Source organism: Caretta caretta, chromosome 1 (assembly GCF_965140235.1).
Source record: "Caretta caretta isolate rCarCar2 chromosome 1, rCarCar1.hap1, whole genome shotgun sequence".
NCBI classification, from domain to species: Eukaryota; Metazoa; Chordata; order Testudines; family Cheloniidae; genus Caretta; species Caretta caretta.
In genome coordinates this window covers 162,165,481-162,190,447 of record NC_134206.1, presented here as the reverse complement: position 1 = coordinate 162,190,447, position 24,967 = coordinate 162,165,481, and the positions used below count along the sequence as shown (strand labels likewise).

The window sequence follows — 24,967 nt, the reverse complement described above, 5'->3', positions numbered from 1 at the left end:
AGCACACATTTTCAAAATAAAGGGGGCCAGGATTTCACCCTTTAGGACAGTGGGAGTTTTGCCATTGACTTCAGCGCATTTTTACCCACCTTGTACTTTTATCTTTTGAATGGCTATGTCGCAGCCCTAAAAAGAATGTCTACACAAGTGACCCAGTTTTTCATTTTGAAAATATAAATAGTTTTAGTTTTTCATCCTGGCTGTTTACTGATTAACAAAGGATGGAATTCGCGCTTGTGCAAAGGATCAGCATGAAGTCTAAGGCACCATTTACTTCCCACTTTCGCCTCTGTAGCTTAAGTGGCACACAGACCTTGTACTGGCCAGCTATACAGGAGTGAATTTCACCCAGATGGTAGTGAGCTGTCGTGTGTTTCTTAGCTGCTCGTGCAAATTAGTGAAGTTCTGCTGTAACTGGGTTTTTTAGTTGTTGAGCTTAGAGCAGAATGCTGTCATGTGGTATGTGAGGGCAGGTCTGCACCACAAACAGTGTGGTGCTCCATTGTAGCGCTTCTGATGAAGACGCTCTAAGCCAATAGAAGAGAGCTCTCCTGTCGGCTTAGTAACTCCACCTTTGTGAGAGGTGGTAGCTAGGTCAGCAGAAGAAGCTCTGCCATCGATAGAGCACTGTCTACATGGGGAAGGGAGGGAGTTAGGTCAGTATATCTACCTCGCTCAGGGGTGTATTGTTCCACATTCCTGAGTAAGGTAGTTATACCAAAGCAAGTATGTAGAGTAGACCTGGCCTGAGTTAGTGTTTAGCAGAATGAAATTAAAGCTTTGCTTTAAAAACTAATAGACTTAGATGGGGGAAAAAGATGCTTTGTCTTATCATCTGCCCTTCCACAGCATGAACTTGTTCACACAAGCAATGGAATTCTCCCGCATAGCACAAGCACTTCCTGAGAAAACCAGCATAGAACAAGTTTTGAGATGAAACCTTGACAAGAGGAGTCATCTTTTCTTGGAAACACACTTTGTAATATTGTAAAATCATCAGACCAGATTCACTGGTGCGCTCTGGTCATGCAAATCTGATTCAACTAGCAGGTTATGTTAGATCTATTGCTACTTTGCATAGCAGCTGAAGTGTACAGGTGAATCTGGCCCATAGCTCTCAGAGATGGAAAACTCTAGCAGTGTGATTGGGTCTCTCCCATTTCTGGGAACGAATATGCTGTATTCCCCCAGCTAGATTAGAGTCTATCGGCATTAGATCTGAGCTGACCAAAAGACCCAACAATATACTGACCTTTTAATACAGGACTTTGTACTCCTTGCCCCTTTTCTTCCCTTATGAAGCTGTAGTGTGGTTTTAAATAGCATGCTGTGCTTCCTGTATACCAGAAGAATTTTATTTTACGAAGATGTTTCCAGGTTGATGCAAAGCTTTTATTTCATCATAAATGTTCTACTAAGCCCTTTTCAGAGTTATGCTTGGTATTTTCATTACAGTGTGTCAAATAAAATTATTTTGGAGCGAGAGAGAGTGTTCGGGGAGTACGGGGGGGGGAGGTTCTCTGATTATTACTCCTACCCACCCTTTGTTCGTGATGCTGTAGGCCTTCTAGGTGCTGAATAAAGAAAGGAGTGAGTTTGTTACAAAATCTGCCATAGCAAAATTTTGACACCCTCCAGTGAGCCACACCTTGCTGCCATACCTACCCTCTGCTATGAAAGCAACAGTGTATTGAGACTAATTAAAAACAAACCCCAACTTGACTGTAATAGAGCGCATGCAGGCAGCAGTGAAATGAATTCGCAAATAGTTTACTGCAACTACCTAAAAGAAAGAGCTCTTCAGCGCATGTATGAATGATGCAATATATGGAAGCATAACCAACCCTCCTATAGCATGGCAATATGTAACTGATCTACTGTGTTAGTCCCTAAGGGCAGATTGTGCCTGGTCAAGCCATGCATTACTCCTCCCGCCTCCTTCCCCAAGCACATGGAGAGCAAACTCAGGAGTGAATTAACCCTGTGGGGAATAAAGCCCAGCCCAGGCTGTGGAATCCTCTTTAAGGAGGGTTTAAAGGGCAGTGCATGGTCCCGACTTCCAGTGACACCCTAAAATCCTCGGTTGTGGGGATCAAGCCCCTCTTTCCTCAATGATGGGGGGACTCCCTGACCAACTGACAGGAGGATCCGTGAGGGGAACTTTGTGTAGGCCCCAGCGCCCTTGTGGGATTTTCCATGGAGGGTTATGATCTGGGCCACGTATAGTAACCTCCACTGGAGAGCAAGTAACCGTGAGCGATGTAGCAGCGAGAAGGTCTGGTCTGTTAACAGAGAGAAAGAAAAACTGAAATCGGTGACAGAAGGGACACGGCAGCCTTCTCTGGGCAAAATCCTGCAATGAAAGATCAATTATTCTGGGACCTAAACAAATTATCAGCCAGATGCTCAGCTGTTATAAACTGTCCAAGTTCTAGTGAAGTAAATGGACCTACCCCAATTTATACCAGCTAGGTTCCAGTCTTATATAGTTCCCAGAAAGCCAAATAGATGGTAACACATTGGTCACTGCTAGTGCATGTGGGCCAGTATTGAACCTGTGACCTAGCAAAGCTCTGGTACGAATTCTCTGAGTCATCCAGGTTGTTGCTTATTCCTAATTTATTTACAATGAAGAAACCTTGCCCATTTAAAAGCGATACCTATAGGTGCGACTGTACTTTCCATTTCACTAAGTATCGCTGGTGCCTAAGACAAACTCTGCTTCCTCATCTACTTGCTGAACTCCTGACTAGGAAAAGCCCAGAGTAAGTTAATACTGTTGTGAGTTACCGAGTTGTCAATTTTGTCAACAATTATGCTCCCAGCAGAAAGCGGAACACTTTAAAATATATTTTCTCCACTCTGCAACAGTGCTGCATTGGGAAAGCTGGTTTGGGTTGAAATCATTGAGAAGTTAAATGGAAACGTGAAAAACTAGTGTAATCTAGTTAATTTTAGATGTATTGTTAGCCAGTGACTTGAACACTCATCTGCAGGCCAGGAGACCTGGTTTCTCTTTCTGACTATGCCATGACCTGCTCTGGGACTTTGGGCAAGTCACTTTTTACCTTGCTGTGCCTCTGTTTTAATTCTCAATCGTTATCTGCCTTGTCTATTTGGCTTCTGAGGAGTTTGGAGCAGGGAGTGTCTCTTACTATGTGGTTGTGCAGAGGGGGAATGGTGCTAAGTAGAAAATGGCTGAAGTAAACATCGAAGAGCCTATTCCTATTAACATTAATAAATCGGTTTGGGGAGAAGAAAGATGGTCCAGTGGTTAGGGTGCTGGCTTGAGAGCCCTGGGTTCTGTCACAGACTCCCTGTGTGACTTTGAAAAAGTCACTTAGTCTCTCTCTCTCTCTGCCTCAGTTTCCCCATCTGTAAAAGGGGGATAATAGCACTGGCCTACCTCACCGAGGTGTTGTTAATAAATACAGTACTCAGATAATACGGTAATGGGGGCAGTATAGATATGGCAGATGGATAGAGGTGGGGGTACAACCAGAATTTTCCTAAGGAGGGGCCCAGGACTCTCCCTCCCCAACCCTGCACCTCGCCCCCAAGCTCTCTCCTTCTGCACCTAGACCTGTGCTTGTCGCCCTGCACCCAGCTCCACATGCACTCCCTTCTTGTGGCCCCAGACTCACTCAGCCCCATGTGCTCTGCACCCAGGCCCGCAGTCTCTCTGCCCCCACACCCAGCTCCATGCTCTTACCCAGTGAGGCAGTCAGGCTGAAGAGTCCCATCCTCACTTGGGTCTAGGCAGCTCTGGGAGCCCCAGATCCCTTCTGCATCTCCACTTCCCCAGAAAGCACTGAAAGCCCTCCCACCATGCTGGGAATTCCAGGTACCTCCTGCTCCACTTCTCCTCAGGAGCTGGGAAGCCCCTATGCCCATGGGCACCAGAAAGACTACAAAAGTTGGGGGGGCTAAGCAGGCACATGGGGTTGCAACGCTATTCCAATGTGGCCCTGCTGTCCAGGGAGTGGAGTTGCAACCTGGTGCATGGGGGCGCAGTGCCACTCAAATTTCCTGCTCTGGTCAGGGGCCAAAGGGGGTAGGAAGGCCATTGATGCATCCCCAGAATACAGGACATCCGGCTTGGTTGCATGAACTTCTGGAATGGTGTGGGCCCACCCCTGCTGTCATGACCCCACTGCTGCTCAGTCATACTACACAGAGGATGCTATTTTGCAGAGCTTGCTGCCCCGCCCCCAGCAGCATGACCTCACATGCACAGTCATGCCACAGGGTGACCCTGACTTGCTGTTAAGTGCTGGTGATCAATTTTGCTAAATGGATGACGATGTTAAATTCTGGAGCTCAGCGACCGTGTCATACATAACATGGTATAAACCAAATGGAAATATCACTGATAAAAGTCTCCATCCAGGGGCGCAATGGTGAGGCCATGCTGGCAGCATGCCCTGTAAAATGACGTTCTCCGTGCATCCACGTTGCGATGATGCTGGACAAAACCATGCCCGGTTTTATATCAGTCCTGGACAGGGAGACAAACTTTACAAAGACAGGAGTGTCCAGCCAACAACTGGATGAATGATCTGCCTGCAGTTGGAGGCCGCTGTCGCACTCCCCTTTGCCCCCAAGGTTGCTGAGCTCCTGGATAGAGGTTTTGACCAGTGATAGTTCTGCTTCCACAGAGGCTGAGATCCAGAATTAACCATCCTGATCAATTTCGCAAAATTGAGCATCAGCATTTAGCAAAAATCAAGCCTGACTTACCAGCTGCCCAGTTTGCCTGGGAAAGTCCTGATTTGCCCCATTTCTGGTTCCTAGGCAACTGAGACTGAGGGCTCGTCTACACTGCCGCTTCAGTCGATATAAGTTACGTCTCTCAGGGGTGTGAAAGAACCACCCCCAATGTAACTTACATCGACTTAAAGCGCTATCTACCCTGCGCTGCGTTAGTGGGAGATGCTCTCCTGCCAACATAGCTTCTGCCTCTCATTTAGGTGAAGTAATTAAGTCACCAGGAAAACACTTGATGCAGTGGCACCGAATTAGCATGGCAGTGAAGACAAGCCCTGCGTGAGGTTTTAGTGCTGCTGCTCCCCAGGTGCCAGCAGCGGGTCCCTTTGTGCAGGAGCTGTCTAAGAAGCAACTGTTGCCTTGCTTTCTGCTTCATCATCTGTCTGGCTATTTGCACTGTATGCCTCCACCTCCCATTGGGACTGTTCCTCTTCTAGTTTTGTCTCTGATTCTGCAGCATACAGCAGGGGAGGCAGGTACCAGTTCTAGTCCTCATTGGTAGCAACAGTGTGAGTGTCTCTTAAGGTATATACATAGGTAATCCTTCTGCCAGGAAGTTAACAGCAGCAATAAGGACCAGGTTCAGTACAAGTAGGGTCCCTCTCACCAAATAACTAAACTGATGTCTCGAGCCCCCTCCCAGTAACCTGGGAAAGTTAAATGCATCCTAGCCATTCACAGTCAGACTGAACTTCCTTGTGCACAAGCTCTCTGCGACTGCGTATGCAGAAGAAAATCTTTAGTAGGGGAAAGAGAACCCAGTGCTAAAGTTGGGAAAACACAGCACCAGAATGTATATGCAAATAAACCCAACCCATTTCAGTAATTTTGGCGGTCGTCTGCCTGCCTAACTTCCATGCCCCCTGGTATGGGCGTCCCCTGACTGTACTGCCTCACCCATCCACCAAGACCCACTCATTGTTGGAATCAGTAGACCAAGTGTCCCTTTGCAGGTCTTCTCCAGTCCCAAAGGAGCAGCTTACCTGGTCCTGCCTGGAGGTACCACCACTTAACCCATTTTGATAATTCAGGTTTACTAAGGGGAGTCCATTCAATGAACTGTTGGCCCCTTCAGTGTCCCATACCATAAAGTCCTCTGCATTGTCTGTTGCAGCAAAGTCCTTGGTATGCATTGTTTCTCACAGTGAAGTGAGCTAAGAGTGCTAAGCACCTTGAGTATAGAATCATAGACTTTAAGGTCAGAAGGGACCATTTTGATCGTCTAGTCTGCACAACACAGGCCGCAGAATCTCACCCACTCTTGTAACAAACCGCTAACCCTTGTCTTAGCTATTGAAGTCCTCAAATTGTAGTTTAAAGACTTCAAGGTGCAGAGAATCCTCCAGCAAGTGACCTGTGCCCCACGCTGCGGAGGAAGGCAAAAAACCCCCAGGGCCTCTGCCAATCTGCCTTGGAGGAAAATTCCTTCCCGACCCCAAATATGGCGATCAGCTGAACCCTAAGCATGTGGGCAAGACTCACCAGCCAGACACCCAGGAAAGAACTGTAGTAACTCAGATCCCACCCCATCTAACATCCCATCACAGGCCACTGGGCACATTTACCACTAATAGTCTAAGATCAATTAATTGCTGCTGGCTGCTTAGAAATTAGCTCTTTGTTAGCGACGGCCTAAACTGAGAATTTCTAGTTCACAAGAAATTTTGACATTTTAAAATTTTTCATTCTGACTTGGACTTAAACCATTTTTTTGACATTTTTCTGTGAACCTGAAACTCCAGAAATGGTTTGTTTTGAAAATGCTGACTCAGAGTGTTTCTGAAATGAAAAAGGCTCCCCTAGGCTGCATGAAATTGATAGGATTCTTGTCTTGACAGGAATCTTGATAGGATTCAGGAGTGAGCAGCAGTAAATCTGACAGAAATCCTGTCAATTTCACCACAAGCTGCCAGGGAAGGGCTTACAGGATTTGCGGCTAGGCGCAGCCCTGCTTCATGGACTGCCTGAGCTGGGGATGGCAGGACTTCCAGACAGAAGGCTCCCAAGGAGCCAGCTGGCCTGGGAGTCTGGAAGCCCTGGGTTCCATATCCCATGACAGTCTGTAGGATGGGGCTGCCCAGGAGCTGCATTTGGGAAATCCATCCTAGGACTTCCCGGCTCCATGGCAGGGAGCCGGGAAGTCCTGAGAACCCCACAGAGTTTCCAGGTTATGGCTCCACAGCTTGAGCCTAGAAGCCCTGGGAAAACCTCAAGGTTTCCAGGCTCCTTGCTATGGAGACTGGAGCCAAGCCATAATTAGAGTAGCGGATCCCAGAGTTTCCAGGCTCCTGGCTCCGTGCCAGAGAGGAGGTGCCCTGGAACCATGGACCCTGGAAGCCCTGAGGTCTCTATCCCCAAAGCCAGCCACACAATGGGGCTGCCCCAGAACTGTAGACACTTGACACTACATAAAACAACATACTTTTCCCTAGCCTCATTCTTGGAAACGGTTGAACCATTTTGGCGGAAACTCCCATAAATAATTCACCCTGCAGCAGACACAGAGCATGGAAAATTTGAGCCCAAATGGTTAAAGTTTGGCAGTTATAACTGAAAACAGGGTGTGATAATGGGAAGTGTCGGACCACCTTCACTGTAGGTGGTGCTATCAGTCTTGCCTAACATACGATATTTGTAAAGCAATAAATAAAACTTGTAGGAGACCAAGATACTGTGGTGGTGAATGTGGTAACACACATGTAAATAGGTAGAGTCCCTTTAATTCAAAGAGCTAAGGAGGGCAGGACAGGAAGGGGATACCTCCCAGGACCAGGGAAAACAGGACACCAAGGAATACCTCACAGGGAAAAGACACACCCCCAGAGGGAAGGGGGAGAGGACATGGGAATGGAGGACCCCAGAAGGGCACACTAACAAGGTAAGGAGAAAAGAAATGGGGAACCTCATACAGCAATGCCTACTGGACAAGAAAATGGGTAGTCTCTAGGATCTCCAGAGTTCTAATCCTGGCTCGGCTACTGTCTTGTTATGCAGCTTTGGATAAGACATTGGCCTCTCTCTCTGCTCCTTTCTGCCTACATAAAGTGGGCTAGGGATGCTTGCCTGCTTCACAGCAGTGTTGTGAGCATTAAATAGTGTTTGTACCGCACTTTGAAGCTGTAAGTGATACAGTGGGGAAGTGCTAAGTATTATTATGATAAGCATGTTCAGCTGATAATGGCTCTTTGTAACCTGCAGTTTAATTCTAGCACTCCGAGCCTCAGAAATGGAAAGTGTGACTTCATAATGAACTAGTGTCTGTTTAGACTTGCCCTCCTAAAGAGACAGGTAAGGTTTGCACAGAATGAACTGGGGGAAGGATGATGGGAGGGCAGAGTACCATTCAGGAATTGGGAGTCAGAATGCCTGGCTATACTAATAAAGAGTAAAGATGAAAGCACTTTGAACTTAAGGAATTTGAAAAAATAATACCCCAGCAAGAGCCACATAAAAAAGTACTGAACATTTTGTTACTGAGAAAAAGTCATTCATAAAAAAGTTTGAACATAACAGGTTTCTGGTGATGCTTCACATAAATGTTTGTCTCTGTTCCAGCAGCATTTTATAACTTGTTTCATACAACAGAAAAACAAACTTTAGTAACAGTTTAGTTTGTTTTAAAAAATGGTGCTCATGAAGGATTCCAGATTGATAGCTCTGTGGACAGCAAAACCCTCTGTTTATCTTCTGAACATGGGCAGTGGCAGTGAAAGCTTCTCCATACTGCAGGGACTATGTTCCTCAAACCTGTTTGGGGATCTGATCTAAAGCCCATTGAAAACAACAGAATCTCTCCATTGACTTGGATGGATTTTCTCTTTCTTTCTTGCTTTCTTTTTCTTCTGCCCGTCATTGTGGTACCTGAGCATCTTACACATAAAATCAATAGCAATGGCCTTGGAGAGATATGAATCTCTGCTGGACACAGTGGAACACCCAGACTTCTTTGGTTTGACCTCATCCTTGACTGATCAAATGTCAGTCAGGCAGAGAAAAACTTATGAAGACCTATGACTGGATTTGGATGTTTTACTCCCTTTGCTGAGAGATGCATGTCTAAGATCAGTCAGATAGAGCTATTCATATCATCCATTGGACTCTGTTTTATGTGCCTTAGTATCAACTTGTGGTTGGGGAGAGGCAAATGGATGGGCTAGCTTTAGGAACTGATCTATCAGCCACAGGCAGATATATTTATAGGCATGAGAGTCCAGCCCTTTTACAAATAAAAGGCAATTCATTTAAAAAACATATTGGCACTGTTGATCAGATGGGCTACCAGCCTGTTCTTCCCTTCTCCCAGCTGTAGAGAAGACTGTTACTCCAGCCTGGAGCCTAGCCAGGAGCCTAGAAGTAACAGTCACTGGAAGAGTCCAGGGTTTCAGGTGACAAGGCTCTATTACTGGATGCTGCAGCCTGGGGAAGATGAGGAGCTCATTTTCAGGTACTGCCCACCTTTCTGATTCCATGTGTTGGAACATGGAGGGTCTAGCTGGTCGACTGTCACAGAGCAGAACCTGCCACCGTCCAGCACTTGTGTAGCCCAGAGGGATGGTGGACAAAGTTGTGAGAATTTCTGAGACATGTTTACAACCCTCTGAACCTTTTGTGACTAGGGCTACCAACTTTCTAATCACACAAAACCGAGCACCCTTGCCCTGCCCCCTACGCTCACTTCTCTGAGGCCTTGCCCATGCCCCACCCCTTATCCAAGGCCCTGCCTCCGCTTGCTCCATCCCCCCTCCCTCCCTCACTTGCTCTCCCCCACCCTCATTCACTTTCACCAGGCTGGGACAGGGGGTTGGGGTGCGGAAGGGAGTATGGACTCTGGGCTGGGAGTGCAGGCTTTTGAGTGGGGCTGGGGATGAGGAGTTTGGGGTGAAGGAAGGGGCTCCAGGATGGGGCCAAGGGGTTTGGAGTTTGGGAGGGGGCATGGGCTCCAGCTGGCGGGGTGTAGGCTCTGGGGTGGGGCCGGGAATGAGGGGTTTGGGGTGTGGGAGGGGACTCCGGGCTGGGGCAGGGAGTTGGGGTATGTGTGTGGGGGGGTGAGGGCTCTGGCTGAGGGTGGGGCCAGGGATGAGGAGATTGGGTGCAGAAGGGGGCACCAGGCTCTGGGGTGGGGCTGGGGATGAGGGGTTTGGGGTGTGGGCGGGGCTACGGGGTCCCGGCATCACTTACCTTGGCTCCGAGGAAGCGGCCGCCAGATCCCTGCGGCCTCTAGGCGCACGGGTGGCCAGACAGGTGTGCACGGTGCCTTTGTGCCTGCAGGTGCTGCCCACTCCCAGCTCAAATTGGTTGCAGTTCCCAGCCAATTGGAGCTGCGGAGCCAGCAGTTGGGGCAGGGGCAGCACATGGAGCCTCCCAGTCACTGTCTGACCCAGCGCCTAGGGGCTGCAGTGACCTGGCAGCCACTTCCAGGAGCAATGAGGAGCCAGGGCAGGTAGGGAGCCTGCCTTAGCCCCGGGCCCCCACTGTGCCGCCGAACAGATTTTTAATGGCTCAGTTGGCAGTGCCAACCAGAGTTGCCAGGGTCCCTTTTCAACCGGGCATTCCAGTCAAAAACCGGACACCAGGCAACCCTATGTGTGACCTGCCAAAGATCTCAAGATGAAAAAGGTTTGTTTTCTTTTTTTCAAATGCTGGTAGCTTACAATGGCTAAAAGAGCAATGTAAGTTTTAGCCATTTATATTCAAGAGGAGGGTGGGGGAGGCTCCATTGGCAAAGCATATCTGATGGATAAGAAAGGAGGCATTTGAGGCCATTTGATCAAATAATGCTTTTGTACTTCTTTAATCGATCTGTGTAGGCCCAAGCAGATCCTAAACAAGCATATCTAGTTGCACGGTGAGGACATTTTTGTGTGTATGCAAGTGGGTCTCAGCTCTTTGATAATGTGGCCCTTGGCGTCAGTGTTAACATCAAGATACTGATTGTCAGTGGTTTGATACATAACTCTAAGTCCTGGTCTACACTACGGGGTTAGGTTGAATGTAGCCGCGTTAGGTCAATTTTATAATGAATGCGTCTACACGAGCAACCCCGTTCCATCAACCTAAAGGGCTCTTAAAATCGACTTTGGTATGCCTCCCCGGCGAGAGGAGTAGGTGTCCGGTGGACACCTGCAAGGGGGGAGTCTCACGCAACACGGAGGAGGATTTTGTGGATGAGGACGAGGAGGAGGAGGAGAATGTGCAGCACGCAAGCGGTGAATCTGTTCTCCCCAGCAGCCAGGACCTTTTCATGACCCTGGAGCCAAAACCCTCCCAAAGCGGGATCCCCGACCCTGAAGCCAGAGAAGACAGCTCTGGTGAGTACACATTTGTAACTACAGTACGGGGTATAGAAACTAGTGTTTAATGTTTGATTTGCCCTGAAGAATTGGGACGCATTCGCGGCCAGTACAGCTACTGGGAAAGTCTGTTAACGTGTCTGGGGATGGAGTGGGAATCCTCCAGGGACGTCTCCATGAAGCTCTCCTGGAGGTACCCTTAAAGCCTTTGCAGAAGGTTTCTGGGGAGGGCTGCCTTATTTCGTCCTCCACGGTAGGACACTTTACCACGCCAAGCCAGTACCAAGTAGTCTGGAATCACTGCAGCACAAAGCATGGCAGCGAATGGTTCTGGGTTTTGGTTGCATTCAAGCAACATTTGGTCTTTATCTTTCTGTGTCAGGCTCAGGAGAGTGATATCATTCATGGTAACCTGGTTGAAATAGGGGAATTTTTGTAAGGGAACAGTAAAAGGACCCCGTTCATGCTGGGTTGTTTGCGCTTGGCTAAAAGGGATCATCCTGGAGAATAGCCACGTGGTGGGGGGAGGGGTGAAGGGATTATCCCAGAGAACAGCCACACGGTAGGGTTGGGGGGAGGTGTGTGCTGCACATCCACCCGAAAACTGCAGCCCCCCCTTTTAAATGTGAAATCCAGCCAGCATTGCTTGCTATGGGAAAGGAGGGCGCTGCAGTTTGAAACCATTCCCACATGTTATGAAGGCGTAGGAAGCCAACCCTGTGTACCCTTTAGCTTACCATGGCTGCCTGGAAACCGAATTCTGTTGCCCAACCATGTGCAATGTGTCACCATACCGGCAGGTGCTCAATATAAAGGGGAAAATGCGACCTTGTACCTAAAGCACATGTGCTATCTGCTGCAGATTGCTTGATTCGCTGTGAAAGAGTCTCCCTTTTGTTCTCAGAAATGTATCATCTTACATTTTACTCTCCCTTTTTATCTCCACCCAGGTGCAAATGTTTCTATGCTTCCCCATCATCTCCGTCCCTGAGGTTATCACCGATTAGAAGGCGAAAAAAACGCACTCGCAATGACATATTTTCCAAGCTCATGCAGTCCTCCCGCACTGATAGGGTGCAGCTGAATGTATGGAGGCATTCAGTGGCAGAGGCCGTAAAAGCATTAAGTCAGTGCGAAGAGCAGAGGCAGGAGGCGATGCTGAGGCTAATGGGGGAGCAAACGGGATATGATGAAGCATCTGTTGGAGCTGCAGGAAAGCCAACAAGAGCACAGACCCCCACTGCATCCATTGTATAACCACCTGCCCTCCTCCCCAAGTTCCATATCCTCCTCACCCAGATGCCCAAGAACGCAGGGAGAGGGAGGCTCCGGGCACCCAGCCACTCCACTCCAGAGGATGCCCAAGCAACAGAAGGCTGTCATTTGAACAGTTTTGATTTGTAGTGTGTCTACAATAAGCAATGTGGCTTTGTTCTTCCCTCCTCCCGCACCCCACCCAACCTGGGCTACCTTGTCAGTTATCTCACCTTTTTTTAATTAATAAAGAAAGAATGCTTGGTTTCAAAACAATAGTTACTTTATTTCCTTTGCCAGCTATGATCGAAGGGGGGAGGGTGGTTGGCTTACAGGGAATTAAAATCAACAACTGTCACACTGAAGCCTGGCCAGTCATGAAACTGGTTTTCAAAGCCTCTCTGATGTGCAGCGCACCTAGCTATGCTCTTCTAATCGCCCTGGTGTCTGGCTGCTCAAAATGGGCCACCAGGCAATTTGCCTCAACCTCCCACTCCGCCATAAACGTTTTCCCCTTATTCTCACAGATATTGTGGAGGACATAGCAAGCATCAATAACCATGGGAATATTGGTTGCGCTGAGGTCTGACCTAGTCAGCAAACAGCGCCAGCGAGCTTTTAAACGTCCAAAGGCACATTCTACCACCATTCTGCACGTGCTCAGCCTACAGTTGAACTGCTCCTTACTACTGTCCAGGCTGCCTGTGTATGGCTTCATGAGCCATGGGAGCTAGGGGTAAGCTGAGTCCCAAAGGATAACTATTGGCATTTCAACATCGCCAACAGTAATTTTCTGGTCTGGGAAGTAAATCCCTTCTTGCAACTGCTCGAACAGCCTGGAGTTCCTAAAGATGCGAGCGTCATACACCTTTCCTGGACATCCTACGTTGATGTCGGTGAAATGTCCCTTGTGATCTACCAGTGCTTGCAGCACCATTGAGAAGCAGCCCTAGCGGTTTACGTACTGCTTGGCAAGGTGGTCTGGTGCCAAGATAGGGATGTGCATTCCGTCTATTGCCCCACCACAGTTAGGGAAACCCATTGCAGCAAAGCCATCCACTATGACATGCATATTCCCCAGAGTCACTACCCTTGATAGCAGAAAGTCATTGATTGCATTGGCTACTTGGATCACAGCAGTCCCCACAGGAGACTTGCCCACTCCAAATTGATTCCCAACTGACCGGTAGCAGTCAGGTGTTGCAAGCTTCCACAGGGCTATTGCCACTCGCTTCTCAAGTTTCAGGGCTGCTCTCATCTTCGTATTCCTGCGCTTCAGGGCAGGGAAAAGCAACTCATAAAGTCCAAGGTCAGGGAAAAGCAACTCACAAAGTTCAAGGAAAGAGGACTTACACATGTGAAAGTTTTGCAGCCACTGTGAATCATCCCATACTTGCCGCACTATGCGGTCCCACCAGTCTGTGCTTGTTTGCCGGACCCAGAATCAGCGTTCCACTGTATCAACCAGCCCCACTGCCACCATGATGTCCCAACTGCCACATCCCATGCTTTCAGGAATGTCTGTGTCCATGTCCTCCTCACAATTGTCCTCATGCTGGCGTCTCTTAGCCCAGTTCTGCACATATACTCCAGGATAATGCGTGAGGTGTTTACAATGCTCACAACAGCAGCGGTGAGCTGAGCGGGCTCCACGCTTGTTGTGCTATGGCATCTGCACAGGTAACCTAGGAAAAAAGGCACGAAACAATTGTCTGCTGTTGCTTTCACAGAGGGAGGGGCGACTGATGACATATACCCAAAACCACCTGCGACAATGTTTTTGCCCCATCAGGCATTGGGAGCTTAACCCAGAATTCCAATGGGCAGCAGAGACTGAGGGAACTGTGGGATAGCTAGCCATGGTATTGAGGACACAGTCCTCCGACTTAATGTGCTTAGTGGGGACATACATAATCGACTGTATAAAATTGATTTCTAAAAATCAACTTCTATAAAATCGACCTAATTTCGTAGTGTAGACATACCCTAAGCTTTCTTGATCTTGTGTGTACTAAAGTCCTTTACCAGTACACAGTCTGGTGGGGAATCTCTTTTTTGGTGGTTACAAAGTTCTGACCAGAAATCTGGAGGGGCTAACTGTTGGGCATTACAGTACAAAATAAATCTGAGACTACTCCTTCCTTGCCCTTATTATGCTACTGTTTCTTTAAGCTATCAATTAATTCAAAGGTTAGAGTTGGGGCGGGTTTGGTTTCTTTTTTAACAAGGTATTTTGGCTAAGTAACCTGATAGTTTTCACTTCAGTATAAATCAACTAGTTTGCTCCCTTACAACTAGCAAATGTCATTGTTATTGGGAATGTTTCTTTGAAAAATGTAAATTTGTTGTTTTAGGAATGTTTGCTGATTCAGGAAAAAATTAAAAGGAAAAGAAGTAGAATAAAAGCTGGGCAGGGAATCAAGACAGAACTAAAAACTTCCAGATGTAAGGAAGTCCCCCTGTAGAAATATTTTAAGGTGCCTGTTTATAAAATGCATACAGAATGAGATGGAGAATATTAAGGAAAATATTATAATGACATTGTATAACTCAATGACTTGCCCTCATATGGGATACTGTACAGGTTACCCCATCTCAGAAAGGCTATTTCCGAATTAGAGGAGGTTCAGAGACCAGTGATGAAAACTATTAAGGACATGGAAAAGCTCTCATATGAAGAGAGATTGAAAAGATTGGGATTGTTAACCTTAGAGAGGAACTGACTAAGAGGGGATCAGATAAAAATATATGAAATAATGAATGATTTAGGGAAGGTTGATTGGCATCTTCTGTTCAGTCTTTCTCTCTAATCTCCACAAGAACAAGGGGACATTCAATGACATTGGAAAGTGGCAAATACAAAAATGAAATGCTTATCCAGACAGCTCACTGTGAGCCTGTGGAACTCATTGCCACGAGATATCACAGAGGCCAGGAGTTTAGCAGGTTCAAAAAGGGATTAGATATTTATGTGAGTAACAAGACTATCCTGTTAAAATAGAAACCATTTTTAAAACCAGGAGCTTTGGAAGGGATAAAACCCCTCAAGCTTCAGGGTATAAGCCAATCTCTAACTATTTGGGTTTGGAGAAAATTTACCTTGGGTGCAGGTTATCCCATAACTAGTTACTAAAGGGTTCATTCCTCTGAAGAATCTGACACTGGATTAGATGGGCTGCTGGTCTTGTACAGTATTGCAATGCCTCTGTCATGCAGCAAGGATGACACCAAGCAAAGTACTTTTACAGTAAGAAAAAACCAACATGAATTTCCCATGAGAGGAATAAATATAATAAAGGAATTCAAACTTGTGCAGGAATAGATGATGTAACAGGGAAAATGCAGGAAGTCAGAAAAAAGTCCAGGATCAGATGGGATCCATTCCAGAATACCAAAGGAAGTATCTGAAGAGCTGAGAGCCTTGAGATAATATAGAAAAAAAATCAAGAGAGGAGCCTAGCAAAGACCAGAATGAAGCTATTATCATGCGTATATAAGCTAAGGGAGATCCAGCAATCTACAGATCAGTAAGTCCCCACCACAGAAGCGGAGAAAAGGCTGGGGATGTCAGGAACAGAGCGTCAGGTCGCTTGAGTGAAAGGGTGAATGGGAGGTTACTTGGAACATTCTGTAGGTCACTTACAGCTGAACTGAAATCTGGTGTCTTCGGAAGAGGCAGCACAAGTTGTAACTGTTCCCTGCTCCGAGCAACCCTGAGAAAGAATCACGCCTTAGAATCACAGTTTCTTCCCTGGCTCCTCCCTGCTGTCTTGGAGGAGACTGTTTTGCTATAGCCCATTAGGGTATGTTTACACTGGGCTCCCGGGGCTTAGGCAAAGGGGCTGTTTAATTGCGGTGTAGATGCCCGAGCTCTGGGACCTTCCCACCTCACAGGCCCATCATTCGCCATCCCCCCACAGCTCAACTCCACTGACTGGTGCACTGAGGGGAGAGAGCAGGTCCTTGGCTCTCTCCACCCACGCCTCACACAACTGCACAACTGGGAGGAGGTAGCAGCTCTGGGGAGCCTGCTCTGCCCCCTGCACACAAAGCAGCAATGCTGGTAGGCTGCACAGGGGAGTGGGCTAGCCCTTACTCCGCTGCATGGCCTCAAAGTCCAGGTACAATTTGGCCTTCAGAAGATTAAAGCTACTTGTGGCAGAGAACTGATTGTAACCCATCACTTCTCATGAATGGAAGCAGAGACTACGGAGAAGTGAGCATTAGAGGAGATAGGATTGATATCAGGACAGATTTTAGGCACTTTTTATATCAATATCTTATCATGGTAATGCTTGATGAGGGCAATGGAGCTTCTTGACTGTATGGCATGAATTTTTTCCTCATGAGTTTTGCATTGCATGTTGCATATACTTACATAAGCTGTATTTTCTCTGGCAGCACCATTTGAGTTCTGGGCTTGTCTAAATAGCAGTTGCTCATATGCTGCTGTGTTTTGTTTTGCTTTTTCTGCTTCCTCCTGTAGTTCTTTTTAAGATCACTTGGTATTTTTTTTTCTTCTTTTTTTCTGTTTATCTGGACATGCTGCCCAGTCTGTGTGGTGGTTTGATTGTCCCATAAAAGGTCTCCTGCTGGGATCATCATCATTTAGAACTGAGCCTAAAATGAGCTTTAACGATTAATACAAAATCTGAATGAATTACAGTGTGACAATACAAATAAAATTGCAATTACTTTCCCCCTGAAAAACCTGTAATGTGGTTATCAGTGTATTTAGTAAACAAAACTCGCTTTTATTGACATAACAGGAAAGTTACAACACTGAACAATTATGTTGTTGTCCGGGGCAGGCACCCCTCCCCCCCACAAATAGGTCTTGAGTTTCCTGCAAGTTTCTTTTAAGTAGTTACAAGGGAGAACTTTTTTTCCTGTGGTTCATAAAAAAGAAACACTTATTAAAGCTTCTTTTTAAGCAAAACAATGGAACAAACTGATGTTTGTTGTACGAACTGCCAAAAGCACAAAGGATGCATGGGGGCTTTTTTTAGAGCAGGAAGTTTTGTTATTGGAAACTGCTACTGTAACATCCCCTGTCCTTGCACTACGCAACCACTGTCTTGTCCTGGAAGCAGTGTTTCTTTATTTGCCTCATCAAACTGGCACAGGCAACCTTCTCCTGCACTTTGTGGGCTTTGTTCCGTCCTGAATGTACTCCCACTTAATCTCCATCTGCACTGAACTTGGTTCACAGTAAACAAACTTTTTGAGTCTTGTGCTCCATTGAGTCCTGTGTTTACACAGGTCAGGGCCTAATGCTAGAATGCTGAATTTGTGAATTGCCTCCTGTTTTCCACTGACTGTTTGAAATTGGAGTGCTATATGTTACAAAGAGCCTTGAAGAGTTTTCAGGTGCAAATATTTCTTTCCAAAACTCTCCTTTATGTGTTCACAGGACTATGCTGTTTCCCTGTAGCTTAGTTCTATGTTTAGGGAAGAGCTAGAAATGATTGATTAAATCACTTATGGAAGTTAATTAGCCATGAACAAAATTTGATTTGCTTATTTTGACTGTGTTGTTTTGCGAGACAAAGGTAGTCCGGCATTCTAAATCAAGCATCAAAATGTGTTTAATTTTAATGAAATCCCTCTCCTGAGTGCATGAGTGGGAATAAATGTAGTAGTCAAAACAAGTCTCTCCTGCTTTCTCGACAATATATGAGAAGAATTTTACCTCATGCCTTTTTAAAAAAATACAGTCCTAACATAGGATTTTAGCTTGGTCAAATTTCTTTTCCAAGCTACCAAAAGATAGTCCATTTCTCCTTATATGGCAGTCACTACAGTCAAGGTATTACTTTAAAAAAAAAAAAAGTCAACTAGCTTTAATATCAGACACTATATGATGGTAGCTTTTTGTTCCAGGGGCATTCCTTTACTATACATCTGTAATGCGGTCATGATTGTGTACCTTCTGTCCTTCTGTGTTTTTCACATGATTTTTAAGGCTCGTGTACTTTGACTTTGTTAAATAACTAAATTCTTTTTTTCTCTTCTTAGAACTGAGGAACTGAAAATGGGCACCACTCAAATCAATACATCGAGTGCCCCACTCATTAACAGTATCATCAGTGCTGACCTCAAGACACACAGACCCCGAGTGATGTCCAAAAATGGTCACAGCAATGTGAGAATTGACAAAGTAGATGGTATATACCTGCTTTACCTTCAAGATTTGTGGACAACGGTTATAGACATGAAGTGGAGATACAAACTTACCCTGTTTGCTGCTACTTTTGTGATGACCTGGTTCCTCTTTGGAGTTATCTATTATGCCATTGCATTTCTTCATGGAGATTTAGAAAGGGATCCTTTCCCCCCCAAACATATGCCTTGTGTCAAGGAAGTAAACTCACTAACGGGGGCATTTCTCTTTTCTTTGGAGTCACAGACAACTATTGGTTATGGCTTCCGTTTCATCACAGAGGAGTGCCCTCATGCCATATTCCTCCTGGTTGCTCAGCTGGTCATCACAACTTTGATTGAGATCTTTATCACTGGTACCTTCTTGGCCAAAATTGCAAGACCCAAAAAACGGGCTGAGACTATTAAGTTCAGTCATTGTGCTGTAATTACCAAACACAATGGAGAGCTTTGCCTTGTGATCAGAGTGGCAAATATGAGGAAGAGCCTTCTGATTCAGTGTCAGCTGTCTGGGAAGCTTCTTCAAACCTATGAAACCAAAGAAGGGGAGAGAATCCTGCTCAACCAAGCCAGTGTCAAATTCCATGTTGACTCCTCTTCAGAAAGTCCTTTTCTCATTTTACCTTTAACCTTTTATCATATATTGGATGAAGGTAGCCCTTTAAGAGATCTCACACCCCAAAACCTAAAAGAAAAGGATTTTGAACTGGTTGTCCTCTTGAATGCCACAGTAGAATCCACTAGTGCCGTCTGCCAAAGCAGAACTTCTTATATCCCAGAGGAGATCCATTGGGGTTATGAGTTTGTACCTGTGGTTTCTCTCTCTCAAAATGGTAAATATGTTGCTGATTTTAGTCAGTTTGAGCAAATCAGAAGAAGTGTAGACACTACTTTTTATAGCATGGACTCTGAAAAACAGAAACTAGAAGAGAGATACAGACAGGAAGATGAAAGAGAGAGAGGACTGAGAACAATGTTGTTACAGCAAAGCAATGTTTGATTGTATGAGCAAACTTTAACATTAGTAATGCCTATTTACAAACTGAAACAAAAGCATACATTATATACTGTATGGCTCTTAAGAAAATGCATCAGAGACCTCTTAAGCAAGTACCTTGGTATAGAGTAAACCTGTCCTTTTGTCAAGTCAAGTTGTTAATTGAGTATTTGTTTTAATTAGGTGGGATTTCTTTGTTTATCATAATGATTTAACAGAGTTGGATTTATTTTGAGAATCTGCCTTGTACCAACTGTCAGATCAGACATACTACTTTCCATTTGGTAAGTGGCCTTCGATACCATGAGAAGATTTCTTCACATAGGTATTTGCCATGGTTTAATTATAACAGTGGGATCTCAAAGCTAGCACACAAGTGCTTCCAGAAGGAAACAGGCTCCTTTAAAATGTTTATTTTCAAACCAGTGCTTTATTTTCTTTAAGTGGTCTTAACTAAGTTAATGTGAGAGAAGTGTGGTTCAATCAATGCAGACATACTATAGCTGGTAAAAAGAACAGGAGTACTTGTGGCACCTTAGAGACTAACAAATTTATTTGAGCATAAGCTTTCCTGAGCTACAGCTCACTTCATTGGATGTATGCAGTGGAAAGTACAGTGGGGAGATTTTGAACTGGTTGTCCGCTTGAATGCCACAGTAGAATCCACTAGTGCCGTCTGCTAAAGCAGAACTTCTTATATCCCAGAGGAGAGCCGATGAAGTGGGCTGTAGCTCACGAAAGCTTATGCTCAAATAAATTGGTTAGTCTCTAAGGTGCCACAAGTCCTCCTGTTGTTTTTGTGGATACAGACTAACACGGCTGCTACTCTGAAACCTATAGCTGGTAAACACATTCTTTTATCCTGAGAGAGAGAAAATGACTTGTACACTAATAGCCCGCTGGGCTTTGTTAAAAGGGTTTTCTCAGCTCCATTAGGGACCATTAGTTTCTTGAACACTCATTTGTTTTTTTACCATGTTAATGGCAGGCTTGTATATAATATCTAGGGAGAGAGCTGAGGGCAGTTAACACTGAATCAAAACAGTAATTAACTGAGTTAAAACTGGCTTTGCCAAGACTTTTTGTTTTCATAAAGTGTAAATCATTTCTACTAGCAGCCTAACAATACATTTCTGAAGGTTGCTTGTTTTGCCATGGGCCATATTTAATTTTTGTTAAATGAAATCTTGATGACATCTGTAGCCAATATTTACTGTTTCTGCCCACTTTAATGGACAAACATTCCTTTGATCCATTTCAGTTTCGGTCTATTAAACCACTCTATTAATAAAGGAATGTAATTTGAACAATTGCTGATTTCTTTGTGGTGCAGTCAGAGGGTGTGGTAGTTAGGATATGCTTGGCATATTCATTTACATATAGCAAAAGCAAAGCTTACAGATTGACTCACTTTAACTAGACAGGGAATTGGGAGAAACCAGTGGTGAATGGGAAACATACTTCTGCACGAAGAACAGCTGTCCGATACAATTTAGAAATGAGTTTCCTTTCAGCCCCAGGTGTGCTTTTGCCAGTGGCAGTAGTGAACTCCAGAGGCCCTGATCTGGCAAACCTGGTACATAGATAAGTGCCTGTTTACCTGAGTGTGAGCTTTGGGTGTGTCATGTATGCAGGCTGGGCCTAGGTCTGGGAAGCACTGGGTTCTGCCATTAAGGTAAATCATTTTCGAGTTCCCTTCCAGCCCTACATTTCTATGATTTTATGCCAAGAAAAATGTTAGCTCACTTGCACTTGACCAGAATTAGAGCTGTGCAAACCCTAAAGGATATGCTCTAGCTGAACTACAAGTCACTAGGCTAGATGCAGATATCACTGGGTGCAATGCCGTGGCCTGTATTACACAGGAGGTCAGACTAGATGATTATAATAGTCCAGTCTGTCCTTAAACTCTGTTAATCTACTTGTACCAAATAATAGTAGAAAGTTAGCCCTCTTTTCTCCTGCTCATTAATTAGCTTTGAGTAGACTTTGATTTTGAAAATGTGTTAAGGATTTGAAACTGTACAACCCATGAACAAATATGAAGAAATTTCAGCTTATGGGCTGTTTATGAACTATTTGCTTCATCAATGTCTTCAGCTCCTCATTACTAGTTTTTCATGATGTTAAGTGACTCAAGTCACATGGGCTACCTTCCGCTACTTCCCTGGGTATCTTAGAGACAGGAAAAAAGAACTTAAAGAGATTTTGAGATGGCCTCGAACACTTATAGTGGGATCCAAAAGGTACTTAAGTGCCTAAACCCCGGACTTAGGCACCTAAGTCTCAGGGTTAGGTGCCAAAATCCCAGTTTTTGCTCCATTCTGATCCACAAAACTCCTGCCAAGCCCTGAAGGTGCTAAACTTGCTTGGCACCAAAGTTTTCAGGGTAGAAGTTCCTTAGGTGCCTATGTTACTGCCTCTGAGCACAAACACCATTGCCTCACCTTAGGTGTCTGGAATCTGGATGTCTATTCCTCACCTACGCCCCAGAGTGAATCACAAACTGGGAGAGGATAGGCATTCAGTTGCCTACCTCATGTGCAGGGCCCAATATGACAGGCAGCCTCAGAGCATGTCTACTGGATCGGGTTCCATTGGTCTCTCTAGCCCAATAACTATTTAATGATTTATCTACAGTGAAAAAGTCCTTGGGCTAGAGAGAAAGAACGACTCCATAGCCTGGTGGTTAGGGCACGCTTCTGGGGTGTGGGAGAACGGGGAGTCAGTCCTCCTGCTCTGATCACTCTTTCATTATTTATCCCAGTGGAACAGCTTCAACAGCAGAAGCCCCACGTCAGAATATCCCATATCTCATGCTTAGAGCACCCTCCTAAGAGGTGGGAGATCCCTGTTCAAATTGTTTCCCCCCTCTGGAAGAGAGGGAGGAATTAAACCTAGATCTCCCACATCCCAGGTGAGGGCTCTAACCACTGGGTTAAAGGTTATAAGGTGGGTGGCACCACCACTACCTCCTCCTCCAGCCATTTTGTGTGGAGGCAGGTACCTAACTCATTCCTGCAAGAAATGCCTTAGCCACCTAAGCTGCCTGACCCCAAAGGGTGGGTTCCTGTTTGTGAATTGCTGCGTAGAGCTAGATGCCTGTCTCCGAGAGAGGAGACGTGCTTAGCACACACTCCTCTGATCGGTGTCTCCCATTGCCCAGCTTAGGCGGCTCCCTGCCTAACACTGGTGGCTTTTGTGGATTCCATTGTAAAGTGCCTGTCTCTCTCCATTCATTGTATAGGGAGCCTAGGCACCTAACTCAGCTTCGTTGTTCCTGTGATTTTTTCTAAGCATCTAAAAGTTAGGCACCATGATGCTCAGTTTTACAAAGCCTAAGTCCCTTCGTGGATCCCACCCTTAGTGTATAGCACTGTGCAAATGCATTTGCACAAGTATTTGTGAGTAGAGTTAAGTGAATAATTGATTTTTTGGTTCAGTCTCTAAACCGAAAAATCTGGAAAAAAAAAGTTGATTAGTTTCAAACTGAAAGTGAATGCTCACTGAATCAAAACAAAACAGAAAACATTGTGTTTGGATTGAACAAAATATTTAGACTGTCATTTCATTCTGCAAATGTTGTTTTGAAACAAAATGTCAAAAGGGTTAGTTTAAAAAAAATGAATATTTTTTCAGGGTCCTTTCAGCCAAACCTATTCATCAAATTCAGCCAAGTAATTTTGCATTTGTGAATAGTTTCAGTGCCCCTCAACACGCATTCTGGGGCAAATTTACTATTCACTGAAATTCTCCCCTCCCCCGTTCTACTTGGGAGGCCTTTGCTTTCTAAACAAATGCAAAACTTCTTGCAAAAATGGCTCTCATATTTGTATAGACAAATAAAACGGGTCGTGAGCACTGAAGTGAATTCATGATTTTATATTCGAACAAATCTCCACCGTTACATTTGGTAGTATTTGCCCAGCTCCAGTGAGAACACTTCCTATGACAGCCTGCTCTCAATTCAAAACAGGTATGATGACTATGCATCGATTGTGCCTGATCCATAATGTAAAGCAGCACAAAAGAAGGCATTGTGTAGACTGTAGCACTTGCATATTTGATATTAAAATTCTGCCTGGCTGGAATATAACTATTTATCTGTCACACTTATGTATGTTATTACATGAATAATGGAACGTTATGCTCTTACTAGGCTGGTCAGCCATCAGCCTATTCTATGAAAATATTAGATTACCAGTTCTGGGTCTTCTTAATGGAGAAGATTTCTGCTGAACATCCTGTACCCACCTGGCTTGGAAAAACTTTTGAAACATTTCCAGTGCTTTATATAGTCTGTCAGGGGAGGCTACTCAGAATTGTCCTGTTCTGAGTCACCACATAATAAACAGAAACCAAACCATGTAATCCACAAGTAGTACAGCAACTGTATTTTGTATATATTGTATATATATTTTTAATAATAAACTTTTTGATGATTATTGCACATCTCAACAGATTGCATGAGCTGTATTAAATTAATTCAATTTTACCTTCTTTGATTATCAGCCTGAACAATGTGTCTGACATCATTAGAATTGATAGGAGCTAAGTGCTGTATATAGACGTAAGTATCTGCTAGAAGTTTGGAGCAGATACACCAACCTCAGATGAATATTTTCATAAACAAAATACTATGGGCCTGATTCTGTACTCCATTAAATCTAGTGTCCTGTAGAGGAGACTTAGACCGGGAGCTTTAAAGGACCGTGTATATTTTCAATATTTGTGCATAGCTTTTCTACTACAAAGTGTTAGCCTCCCGTTGTTCCATTCCAAAGTCTCTCCTCCTGTACTGTACATGTTAAGGATCGAATTGTTTGATTTCAGATAGGGTCACAACTCACTTACTTTCCTCTGCTAAGATGATATACCCTTAAATCACTGAGAAGAGTAAGATTTCACTTAACAGCTGTGGTCAAACAATAATTTTCAAGTTAGGCGATTGTTGCTTATCCTTTAATCCAATAAACTTGTAAAATTGTGTGTGAAAATGTACCCGTTGCAGTGCTCCAGATTAAGAAATGACTCAGACTAAATATGAAAATCCACAAACTGGAATAAAGTATGCAATGCCTGCTAAACTGCTAACCTTGCTATTTATGGCAAGAAAAGGGAGAGCTATTTTCACAGAGATCACTAAAAATTCTCTGGGAATGTTGCATTAAGTAGGAGAGGTCTTTAAGTATAGGTCTTTATGTTATCCTACACTAGGGCAAATCTTGGAAGGAATAACACATATTATAGCAATGGTTTCACCTAACCAGTGAAGGATGCCTGTTGTGTGCCATGAAGCCATTGTCATTGAGCATGAGTCTGTAGTAGACTGCCTTCCTCTTGAGAAAACTAAAATGAACAAGTTTCAGGGGGTAGCCGTGTTAGTCTGTATCAGCAAAAACAACAAGGAGTCCTCGTGGCACCTTAGAGACTAACAAATTTATTTGGGCATAAGCTTTCGTGAGCTAAAACGCACTTCATCAGATGCATGGAGTGA

At 44.9% G+C, this 24,967-nt stretch overlaps 1 protein-coding gene across 3 annotated transcripts in view; it reads left to right on the top strand.

Moving 5' to 3' along the window:
• KCNJ15 (potassium inwardly rectifying channel subfamily J member 15) overlaps window positions 1-23,965 on the top strand; it is a 45,095-nt gene extending 21,130 nt beyond the window's left edge. For 2 of the 3 annotated variants that reach the window (XM_048866850.2, XM_048866841.2), the window contains exon 2: window positions 18,330-23,965. In XM_048866850.2, the coding sequence (XP_048722807.2) occupies window positions 18,346-19,473 (1,128 nt within the window). In that variant the 5' untranslated portion in view covers window positions 18,330-18,345 and the 3' untranslated portion in view covers window positions 19,474-23,965. Of the gene's footprint in view, window positions 1-10,995; window positions 11,076-12,007; window positions 12,588-18,329 lie in introns of those variants that run through there. The other variant, XR_012670152.1, reaches the window with a different exon arrangement.
• Window positions 23,966-24,967: the final 1,002 nt, after the last annotated feature.